At 37.7% G+C, this 12,743-nt stretch overlaps 1 protein-coding gene across 5 annotated transcripts in view; it reads left to right on the forward strand.

Moving 5' to 3' along the window:
• THEMIS (thymocyte selection associated) overlaps positions 1 to 12,743 on the forward strand; it is a 203,592-nt gene that overhangs the window by 173,953 nt on the left and 16,896 nt on the right. The window contains exon 6 of one of the 5 annotated variants that reach the window (XM_078155156.1): positions 9,454 to 9,604. The exons of the other annotated variants lie outside the window; for them this stretch is intronic. Coding sequence (XP_078011282.1) covers positions 9,454 to 9,599 — 146 coding nt within the window. The 3' untranslated portion in view covers positions 9,600 to 9,604. The remainder of the gene's footprint in view (positions 1 to 9,453; positions 9,605 to 12,743) is intronic. 5 annotated transcript variants of the gene reach the window in all.

Below are 12,743 nucleotides of genomic sequence, written 5' to 3' on the forward strand. Positions count from 1 at the left end.
TCATCCCTAGTTTGATCATAGGATAATAAATTTTTTTGCCACAGAAACTCTCCAAACTCACATATTAAATTACAGAAAAATTGTAATCTGTGTGGAAGGATACTATACTGACAAAGTTTCAGGTCCTTGACATATTAAAATAAATTACATCTTATTAAATTTTGAGCTCTTTCTATATAATCATTTTGGTTTCTAATATATTAACTATCCCTCCCATATTCCCAATATTGGTTAAAATTAACAACTCAAGGTGGGGGAAAGATTCCTTGGACATTCCATTAGAGATCTTCCCCCAAACTAAAATCTATCAGTGTTCATTGGGTCTAGATACTTGTGACATATAAAAAAACTTGATAGACATAGTTTCTGGGTAATTAATCATTTTATTAATTATGTTAGTGAGTAATAAATAAAAGGATTCAGTGGCACTCTTGGCCAAAGACCTCTCATGGAACTCACCCAATGCTTATGCATCCTTGGAAGAGTGGGCATCCCTGGGGTTGGCAATCAATTCTTATTGATTAATAATTAATGAGAAGAATACATATTATAATGAGGGGAGGATCTAAGGAGGATCTGGGGGATTTGGCTTTGATCACTCTTGCTGCCAGACCCACCCCCAGCCTTGGGCAGTCTAGACCCCACCCAAGCCTGAGTAGAACACAATGGGCTTCCTCACTTGGATAGGGTCTGAATAAGATTAAGGAGAAAATTAATCCAATCTCATTATCAGCAATGTCCTTCAGATGCTGGCTTGACTGAGTAGAGAATGAGGCTATAGGAAGGGAAAAAACCCTGCATCTCCCCAATAATTTGTTATTTGATATTTATTTCTCTCACATTCAAATAGTTCTGAGCCCAACTAAGCATATTGTTATTGAACCCACATTTCTCTATTGTATTCCTAAAGACAGTGTGAAAGACTTTGCCAAATGGCTTTGTGAAATCCAAGCATATCATGTCTATGACAGTACTTTAATCTACCAATTTATTAATTCAATTCAATGGGCATTTATTAAATATCTACTGTGTTATAGGCACTATGCTAGGTATTATAGACACAAAGACAAAATTAAAACATTCCTGACTTCAAGGAGCTCATATTTTATTGTCATAGATGAAAAGAGTTTAGCGAAGCATGATTATGACCTGTTCTTGATGAGGTTAGGCTGAAACTGAATGATCACTACTTCTCTTTATAAATTCTCACAAACCATCCCTTTAATGATACATTCTAGAATTTTAACACCATAAGACCATAAATTTAGAGCTAGAAGGGATCTTAGAGACTATTGAGGACAACCTCCACATTTTACAGATAAGGAAACTGATGTACATAAAGTTTAATTGACTTGTCTAGAGTTACATTATTAGTATCTGAGGTAGGATTTGCATTTATCTTCTTGATCAAAATCCTATACCTTATGTACTACACAGTGCTGCAGCCCAAAGCAAGTCCCGGGTCTAAATAAAGCTTAAAAACCTGTACTTTGAAGAATCCAATATTGTTGTTTTCTTTTTTCAGTTGTGGCTGACTCTTTGTGACCCCATTTGGGATTATCTTGGCTAAGATACTGGAGTTGTTTGTCATTATTTTTCTCCAGCTCATTTTACAGATGAGGAAACTGAGACAAACACGGTTAAGTGATTTGCCCAGGGTCACACAGCTAGTAAGTGTTTGAGGCTGGATTTGAACTCAGCTCTTTCTGATTCCAAGACCAGTGCTCCATCTACTGTGGCACCTAGCTGCCCATAAAGAAAAAAAAAAGAAAATCAGAACATTTACCTGTCATCTGTTCTTCATGTTATTTTGCTGTCATCTCAACTGGCAGGAATATTAGGAATGTCCCCTACTCCTGGCCCCCTTCTATTTTCTTTTTATACCCTCTTGATCAGCTTTGCAAATATATATGCAAAAATTGTTTGAGCCTTGTTAGGTATACTCCAGCCTTGGCCAAGAGCCTATCAGTTCAATGTCTTAAGCTGGGGCTGTGTTTTCACGTAGATATGGAAATGGAGAACACAAACATATGACTAGAAAGCATGCTTAAACACCCTCCCATTTATCTTGCCTTCTAAAGAGGTTTGGATGGTGAAATAGATTATAAATCTTACTTATGTTATTACCCTGTTCAAAATACTAAGATAGCCCTTACAATATGGCCCCAAATATTTTTCTGGGTTACTCTCCCCAGATTCCCCCTTCATATACTCTATGATCCAAATAAACTGGAATACCCAGTCATCCCAGAAAATTACTAATATGTTCCTGCTAATAGCTCACAAGGACAACTAGGTGGCACAGTGGATAAAGTACCAGGCCAGGAATCAAGAAGACTCATCTTTGTGAGTTCAGATCTGGCCTCAAACACTCACTAGCTATATGACCTTGGGGAAGTCACATAACCCTATTTGCCTCAGTTCCTAAACTGTAAAATGAGCTGGAGAAGGAAATGGCAAATCACTCCAATATCTTTGCCAAGAAAACCTCAAATGGTGTCATGAAGAGTTGGACACAACTGAATAATGACCAAACAATAACAACCACAACCACAACAACAGCAACAATAGCTTATAAGGATTTTCTAGTTATATGACTCAAATGTCCTGAAACAAAGTTAAGGATACAGAATGATTGAGTTTCATATGGACCAGTGTTCTTCAAGCTAGGTGAAGTACTATGATAACACCACAACAAATATTAATAACAGCCAACATTGTGCTACTACTTTGTGTAAGTTATGATATTTCATCCTCAGAACAGACCTGTAAAGGTTATCATGCCCATTATGCAGATGAAGTGAGAGGTGAAGTTCATTATTTAAGATAATAAAGATAGTAAGTAGAAGAACAACAATTTAACCCCAAGCCGACTAAATCTCAATCTAATACTCCTTCCACTATGCCAAAGTATTTATCTCCCTAGTTTGCAGTTTTCCATTCCAGTATTCTGATCCATGGGCACAGATAATTCAGAACTTTCCCAAGATGGAGACAGTTTGTATAGCAGAAGGTAGCTAAGACTAGTAATCATGAGACTAGAATTCTAGCCCTGGAGCTGTTATTAACTAACTCTTTCTCCTTAGACTCTTTCACCTCTCTGGACCTTATATTTATCAGATGCTTTCAAACTCCATGTGCTATGATTTCATGCCTCTATATTATAGGTATCATCTGTTAACTAGTTTTAGACACCAGAAGATAATCCTTCTTGCGGCAGCTAGTGGCACAATGAATAGAGTGCTGAGCCTACAGTCAGGAATACCTGAGTTAAAATCCAACCTCAGATACTTACTAGCTTTATGATCTTGGGCAAGTCACGTAGCCTCTGTTTACCTCAGTTTTCTCATTTGTAAAATGAGGATAAAATAACATCTACTCAGCTGGGTGACCTAGGTGGCACAGTGGTTACAGTGGTAGGCCTGAAGTCAGGAAGACTTATTTTCCTGAGTTCAAATCTGGTTTTAGACTCTGAGCTGTGTGACCAACCCTGGGCCAGTCACTTAACCTGTTTGCCTCAGTTTTCTCATCTGTAAAATGAATGGAGAAGAAAATGGCAAACCACTTCACTGTCTTTGCCAAGAAAATCCCAAATGGGATCACAAAGTCAGACAGGACTGAACTGATCGAAAAACACTTTGCAGGATTATTGTGAGCATTAAATGAAATAATATTTGTAAAAATTGCTAAGCATATTGCCTGACCCAGGGTAGGTGCCATATAAATGTTTATCCTCTTCTCACCTTCCCTTTTTCTACCCCACTTCCTGGAGACTATTAACATGAGTCTTTTGCCTCAGTTCTGAGGAAGTTATCCCAAAATAGCTCAGTGCTCAAAAAATAAAGATCTGGCTATGGTTTGGATAAAAGAGAATTCTTTTTTTTTATTCAAAAGAGAATTCTTAAGGATCTGTCCTATGGTATGCTGGTCAATAATTAACAACTGAGTCTAAGGGAAAAAATTGTATGCATAATACACTTATAAATTAAATTCACTTTTAAAATATTATTGCCATTACTTAATTGATGCCATACAGTCAACAAATCATAAATCAAGCCCTGATTTGTTGAATTTTCTGATTTCTGAAGTATAGTCAACCAAAATTTTTTAATTATATTTTTATTTAATTAAATATTTCCCAATTACATGTAAAATATTTTTAACATTCATTTAAAAAAATTTTTAGTTCCGAATTCTTTGCCTCCCTCCCACTGCTACCTCAGCCTCTGAGAAGGCAAGCAATATGACACTGATTATATACATGGCACACTGAAAATTTAACAATCAGCTCCCATGAGCTGCTTCATGCTAAATCCAGCATACCCCTTCTTCTAACCCTCTCTAGTAAATGAGTTCCACAGTCACTGGGAAAATCTGACAACCACATAAGGATATATAGTAATTATAAATTGCCTATAAACAAAGAATGCATGCTTGGTATTTATTCAAAGCCCAAGACTGGATCTTGATGTCAAGTTATTGGGCAAAAATAGTCTTCACTAAGCTTGATAGGAGGCATTCCCATCAGCAGCTGCTCCTAAAAAGGGTTACAGAGAGAACAATATGATTAATACACATAAACGCCTCTGTCAAATGTTCAATTTCACCTTAGGTTTTTAATCTGCCTTTGCCACATTCCTGAATAGAAGAGAGAATCTATTCCTTGGCATTCTAACTGTAGCAGCAAAACTGTGTTACCAGAAATCCAAAGCAGAATAGGAGACAGAGCTGGAAATATTTTTAGTGCCTCTGTGAACAAAGGTTAAGACTCCAATTAAGTAAACTTATAGAACAAGCCCCCAGCAGAGAAAATCACTGGGACCATAGGGTGAAATGTTCCAAGACCTTACTAGGCTGCAGATGAAGAATAAGCAATAAAATAGGCATTATCCACTGGGTACATAGTTGAACCAAAAGTTTATTAGAGCATAATACATCATGGGAAATGACTGCTGGCTCCATTGACCACAATAATACCATGTCACATGATGGTATTGAATGCAGGCAAGAGAAATGGAGTTTAGAGAACACCATGGTATTCAAAAGAAAACATTTTACTTCTTGTTTTCTGGGACATCAATGGCAAGAACTATTTCTAACCACTTCTCGGGTTTATAAAGTAGGTGCTGCCCCTTGAAGCACTTAGAATGACTTGGCAGGAATGTTCTATACAAATACAAGGAGTTAATGGCTTCATAAATGTCCTCATAATCAGAGGGCAAAACATTGTACTGCTATTCAGATCTGGCTCAACAAATACTGAATGACAAAGGGCTGGAGTGCACTTAGAACATAGCTCTCAAATAAAATCAGTGGTTACCATGCCTATTAAAATGATTATATGGGAGTCTTCAGTGGATAAATGTTTCCATAACATTTGATCTGAAGTGGGCTGATTTGTGTATCATCTCAAGAAGTAAAGTAAGATCTGGGGATGGTTAATCAGCAGTCTTAACCTGTTTTCTAAATATAAAAAATTTTATATATATATATATGTATATATATATATATATATATATATGTTACATATATAATGTAAATATGAAAATAAGTGGGATGGAATCAGCCTCATCATATCTCCCTTCAACCATTTGTTGTCTTTGTTCAATTCAACCAGCATTTATTAAGCTCCTACTATGTGCAAAACATTGTACTTAGCATTAGGATAAGAAGGAAAAATGAAATAATTACTGCCCTGAAAAAGCTCTTATTTACCAGGCACAGGAGTAGGAGAGCATGAGTATATACTCTCATAAGTAAACATTAGATCCTTTGAGTCTGGAGAGGACAGTTGTAGCAGTGGAAATCAAGAGAAGTCTCCACAAGTAGGAAGTCAAAACTGAGCTGAGCCCTGATAGAAGCAAGGGAATTTAAGAGGTGGAGAAGAAGAGCAAGGCTATTCCAAGCATTGGAAACAATCAATCAATCAATCTAGGGGCATTTGTTAAGTGCTTACTAAGTGCAGGACATTGTGTTAGGTCTTGGGTACTCAAATGACATTAGTGAAGCAATCCTTTCTGTCCAGGAGTTTATTTTTGATTGAGAGTGGGGTTACAACATTTTTTGGCGTACAGATATATGCATTTATAGGTATATATAAAATTAATATATGGTAGGGTTCTGGGGGTGGGGGGGAGACATTAATAATTAAGGCATTCAAGAAAGGCATCATGTAGAAGGGGATCCTTGAGTTAAGCTTTGAAGGAAATTAAGGATTCTAAAATCTGGAAGTGAAGAGAGAGGGCATTCCAGGCATAGGGGACAGCTAGTGTAAAGGCATGGAGATGGGAGATTGATTCTTGGGAATGACAAGCACTAACAAGGCCATTCTAGTTGGATAGTGGAGTGTGTAAAGGGGAGAAATGAGTAATAAGGCTAGAAAGGTAGGTTGGATCATATTGCAAAGGGCTTTAAAAACTGAACAGAGAAGTTTACATTTGATCCTAGGGGAAATAGGTCATTCTTTTTTTTTTTGGTTAGGTAATGGGATTAAGTGACTTGTCCAGGGTCACACAGCTAGTAAGGTGTTATGTGTCTGAGTCCGGATTTGAACTCAGGTCCTCCTGAATCCAGGGCCAGTGCTCTATCCACTGTGCTACCTAGCTGCCCCAAAATAGGTCATTCTTGGTAAAATGTTCAGTGATGTGCTTTGGAAAAATCATTTTGGCATTTGTGTGTGGGATTAACTGAAATAAGGGGAGACTTGAAGCAAGGATATCAATTAGGAGAATATTGTAGTAGTTTATTTGAGAGGTGATCAGGACCTGAAGAAGGGTAGTGGCAGTGTGCGTGAAGGAAAGGAGACAGATGCAAGAGATATTATGGAGCTAAAAACAAATGCTGGCAACTGATTGGATACATATGGTGAGAAATACTTAAGGCCCATATTAGCTTGGTGGCAGTGAGAATAGAAGTGAAGTAATGGGCGTGAGAGATGTTACAGAGAATGATTTGATGGGTACCTAATGTGGATACTAGGAAGTAAGGGAGGAGTAAAAGATGCCAAAAACCAGGGTGATTGAGAAGATAGTGATACTATTGATGGAAATAAGAAAATCAGGGAAAGAAAGTTGGGAGAGAAAGATAACCATTTCAGATTTGGACATGTTGAATTTGAAGTGCTTCTGGGACAAGTAAGGTTAAGTCAGAAGACTTGACTTCAAATCACTCTTCTAATACTTAATATTCATGTGACCTTGGACAAGTCATTTAAGTTACCTGGTCTCAGCTTTCTCATATATATAGCTAAGGCCTTATATGACAAAGGCTAGAGGAAAAAGTAGCATTATAGGAAGGTGTCACAGTAGATAGGCTGGAGTCAAGAAGACTCATCTTTTTGAGTAATCTGGCCTCAAACACTTAGTAGCTTATGACACTAGGCAAGTCAGTTAACTCTTTTTGCCTCAGTTTCCTCTTCTGTAAAAGGAACTGGAGAAGGAAATGGCAAACCACTCCAGCATCTTTGCCAAGAATATCCCAAGTGGGTCATGAAGAGCTGGACATGATTGAAAAATGACTGAACTGAAACAAAAAAAAGGAAATAAATCTAAATTTGTTGCAAAAAGGAGTTTCATATTCTCCTTAAGTGGAAAAGCTTGGAAGAGCTTCAATTTCTTATTTTTGTATTGATAAGAAAATTTTTTAAAAAATAGTTTTTTTTTAAATAATGGTCATTTTTTTCCATACAAAGAATGCCAATCAGTGTTTGATAAATGCCCTGTAATAAAAGATATTCAGAGCATTGGCTATACTTTTCTGTAAACATGTAGGTAAGTCAATCAGTCAGCCAGACAACAGGCTTTTATTAAGTGCCAGGCATTGTGCTAAGTACTGGGGATAGAAAGGCCAATATGTGATCCCTACCATTAAGGAGCTCACATTCTATTAGAAAAGACAACATGCAATAAAGTATGGACATGTAAGAAATATACAGAGTAGAGAGAAAGTCATCTCAAAAGGAAGGCATTGTTGTGTTTTCAGGGGTGAAGAGTAGGTAAGACTTTTTGCAGAATGTGAGATATGAATTGAATATTTTAGGAAGCCAACGAAGCCAGGAGGGGAAGGTGGGAAGGAAGCATTCTAGGCATGGAGAATGGCTGTTGCAAATACAAAGTGCAGATACATATGATTTTCTATTGCTATTGGCTCAATCCCCTACTGGCATGCTTCCTTTCCTCCCTCTGTTTTCTCCACTCTTCCACATTATCAATTGAGTTTCAGATGCCTAAGCTTAGGATAAGACAACCCAAGCTACCAGTTATTGAGGATTTCCCCTTTTTAATTTTTCCCCCTGAATCATTCCCAATTTATTATCTTTAATTTATTTGCTATCTCTGTGTCAAGAGATGCTATAAAACTATGAATTACATTGTTTTTTCACTTTGTGTTCTTTACTGTTTCGTACCCTTTGCATTCCCATGTTGAATACTACAGTGATTTCTAAGGTAGATTTTCAACAGCAAAATTAATCACACTGAAGATCTGATGCTCCCAAGTTTATTCACTGATTAGTAACATTTAAGCTATCTTTCCCCATTTCCTTTTATATGATTATATGGTACCATAGTGACAGAGGACAACAAAGCCTTCTTTTACCCATCATGCTAAACCAATTTCAATTCTCACTTCTTCCAGGTATCCCACTCTTATTCTAACAAATGAAGACCAATAATAATAAAGATTAAGTGTTTGTAGACATCTGAAATAAGAGATGTTAAGAAAGGAAATTGGGACAGTGATTTCATTGGTGTAAGGAACCCCCAGATTAGGAAACTTTCTACTAATACAGGTTGGCATCATCTCTGAAACTTAAAATCTTTGAGAGTTGTCTCTAGTTGAGCTATCAAACACATGGCCTACAGAAGTGTAGCCAGAACCAGATTAAAATGTAATTGGGAAATGTTTAACAAAATTAAAAAAAATTAATAATACCTAGATAATATTTCATTACATTTTATATTTTAAAACTAATATGTGGCCTGCATGAATTCTTAGGTATGAATTAGTGGCCCCCATATATTACATTTGTGTTGGACAACACCGCTATATAACACTCACTGAGTTCAAATGACTTTCCCAGGGTCACAAAGCCAGTATGTGTCAAAGACAAGACTTGAACCTGGGTTTTTCTGGCTCCAACATCACGTCTCTGTTCAATTGAACATACTGACACCCCAAGTTTGCCTGATAGAGGGTAAGCTGGCTTATGTGTACTGACAAAGGACCACCTTAGTAGTGACTTTATGTTTCTGTAACATGATTAACATAGACTGGTGTGATGAGGGATGCCGGAGGAAAGTATCCAGAGTTACAAATGTTAGGGCTTCCTCTGAAAATAAGTGCAAATATTTTCCACTTAGTTCTTGCTGGTGAGGGGAGACTAAGGTAGTTATAAATATTGCCAAGTAGAGGATCTTTCATTTCCTTACCCATATGTTTTATTCATTTGTTTAGCCTCAGCAAAAACAGTGCTCATAAAAGATGATCTGGAAAGGAAGCTAAAGGATGAGCATGATCATAAACACATCAATGAAAATTTAGTTGAGAATGTAAAGCAAAAATTACAAGAAAGGACCTTCCACAGTAAGGCCCACTCTTGAAGAAGGTAAATGTGCATTGCAAACTTCCTTATTTATACCCAATGGACTGTTTTTGAATCTACAGATAATCACTCTTACACAAGCTAAGTATTTTGAGCTTTTTAGAGAGAACAATATGACACAAATAAACGCAGTTCAAATGGATACTTAGAAAGCACATCCCTTATAACTGAGAGAGAAGTAAAAAATAATTGTCCGGAGGTATCCCCAAGCAATGGAGACTCCTCCTTTTCATTTTAAGCCCCCATCTGCTTTTCTGGCTGTCTGACAAACATATTCTTTGATAGGAGGTGTGGTATCAGCAGTGTGCTAGTAAATGTTTATCAGCCAGCTCTCCAAAGCAAAACAAAACAACAACAGCAAAAAATATCACAATACACTTTTAAACTTAATCTGCATTATTAACATTTTCTCCATCACTTTTTTAAGTCGAGAAGATTAGCAAAACAATAAATCAAGCCTTGATTTGTACCATTTTGAAGTTTCTGAGGTAGACATGCTCACACTGTAAATTGAACCATCAGCTCTTATGAGCCAGTACCAGCTGGCTCTAGTATACCTCTGGATGACAAATAAAATTTAATTTTACTATATTGTGGATTCCGATTAAGGATAGTCTTCTTGAGCCTTTATATTTTGTGGGGCTTGGAACTTCATGACAAAAGGTTAGATTAGCAAAGGTTACTTATGTTTTGTCCCAACTTAGGCCCTGTCTATATGACGTGATATCAACTGCTTGATCATAGTCAGTTTAGTTGACTGGATAACTCAGTGAAAAAAATCAAATGAAGTCAGTCAGCAAACAAACATCTATTAAGTATTGACTATGTGCAAAGTGCTATGCTAAATGCTGAAGATGTAAATAAAGGAAAAACGTGTGGTCTCTGCCCTCAAAGAGCTCACATTCTAAGAGGAGAGACAAATTACAAATAAGTGTCTGGACAAGATACATCAGGCAGCTAGATAGTTCAACAGATAGAGTGCTGGGCTAGAGCCAGGAAGACCTGAGTTCAAATCTGACCACAGACACTTACTAGCTATGCCGCTTAACCTCTGTTTGTCTTAATGTACTGGAGAAGGAAATGCTTTGCCTAGAGCAACTCATGAACAGTATTGGGCATGCTATGTGTTCACAAAGAGTCAGGCATGACTGAATGACTGAACGACGAGATACCTGCAGAATAAATGGAGGGTAATCTCACAGGGAAGGCAGTAGAAACTTCAGGTGGGACTAGGCAAGGCATCCTGCAAAAAGTGGAGTTTCAATTGATTCATGAAGATAGCTGAGGAAGCCAAGAGCTTGAGATACGGAAAAGAACATTTCAATCATGAAGAGTAACTGGAGAAAATGCATAGAGTGATGGAATTTCTTATATGAGGAATAGAAAGAAGGCCATTGTCGATGGGTTGTGGAATAAATGAAGGAGAGTAAAATGGGAAAAGATTGGAAAGGTAGGAATTAATGGGTTTCCTCAATACATATATCTAAGTCAATTCATATATGATAGACACAGCCTTGGTCCCCACAGGTATGTTTAATCCAGTGCATAATGTTCAAACACCAAAAAAAAAGTTTCCTTAGCTTCTTACTGAGAATAGGATAGTAAATTTTGATTCCTAGAGATTCCCCCAACCTTCAACCAGTCTGATGTCTATCTCAGACCAAAGTGATAGGAGCTACATTCTGAGAAGGACATCAATAAGCAGAAGGCCCAGAAGAGGGCATCTAGGATGGTAAAAGTTCTTGAATATTAGGATCATTTGAAGGAAATGAGGACTTTTAGCCTGAAGAAGAGAAGACTGGGGGAGGGGGAGACATGAGTGGTGCCTTTGAAAAAACTTTTATTTGGAAGAAGGATTAGACTTCTTTTTAGTCCAAGAAGGAAGAACCTAGAGGCAATGTTGATCTAGGATTAGAGGACCAGGATTCAAATTCCAGCTCTGCTGCTTATTAGTAGAGTAACACATGCTCTGAAGTTACTACCCTAAACCCCACTTGCACTGGCAGGTTGGGTCCTCAGTGCATGACAACTATGTTTTTCCTCTGGGTTCCAAGGGACCCATAGTGCCTGAAGATGGTTTTCTAGTGATAGAGCTCAGTAGGTCTCATGAGTGTGCTTCTACCAATGATTATCAGTTGATACTAATTAGCCAGACAGAATTAATTAACTTTTAGAAAACATTATTTACTAAGGTGACTTAGTAAGAACACTCGGTAGAAAACATCCTCCCCAAAAGTCTGTGACATACACCAAAACTTCCAAGGGAAGTGAGCTCAAGTTCAGAGAGTCCTTGTTACAAAGGGAGAGCTCACAACTCCTGGTTACTGGAAAAGTTTTTTTCTATACTTCCTGGCATTCTCTTAAAGTTTCCCCTTGGCCATTTGTTGTGGTTTGGAGTGCTGGGAACCCCAAATGCAAGGCTACTAGAAGTCTGCCTTGAAAGAATTTGACCACTCAAGCCTTCTTCCAGTCAGAGTAGAGAGTTCTATTATGACACCAGTTAGGTGGACAAGATTCCTAGTAAATCTATGGTATTGTAATGCCAATCGGAACTGTTAAGATTCTAAGAATCTGGGTTTGGGAGGGATAAGCCTAATACTTATATACAAGAAAAGACAGTGAGAAGATCTAGGTAGGATTAAGGAGTGGTAAATAGCCTGGAGGGATCTGGGTGCAAGCAATTGAAGGACAGCTCCACAATGAAAGATCAATGAAAAGGATTATTGAGTATCTAAGCAGACTGGGATGGGCCAGATGCCTCAGGCAAAACAAGTTTAGGTGCTGGGTCGCTTTCAAAGACATGGTCTTTTTCCTTTAGGGCTCCAGGTCCAATAGCCCCATCGGCACGGTGTAGCTTCTACACTGGAATCCATGTAGAGTCTTGAAGCTGCCCATATAAATTTGGAAAATTCATAGATTTGGGTACAATAATAGACTATGTATCTGTGGTCTATGTTGTCTGAGAACTAGCAAGAAAGCTCATCACCAGAAAGTTGACCCTAGGCGATCATATGCTGTTTCCTCCACAACAACCCATAAAATGGGAAACAAAGCAAATGAACAACCCCCCAAAAAGCGTGGAATGGTACTTGGTATTGACTGGTTTTCAGGAAGAACGGCAGATAAGGAATCAGAGGATACT

This window comes from Phascolarctos cinereus, unplaced genomic scaffold, assembly GCF_003287225.1.
Source record: "Phascolarctos cinereus isolate Bilbo 61053 unplaced genomic scaffold, phaCin_HiC Scaffold_5;HRSCAF=322, whole genome shotgun sequence".
NCBI classification, from domain to species: Eukaryota; Metazoa; Chordata; class Mammalia; order Diprotodontia; family Phascolarctidae; genus Phascolarctos; species Phascolarctos cinereus.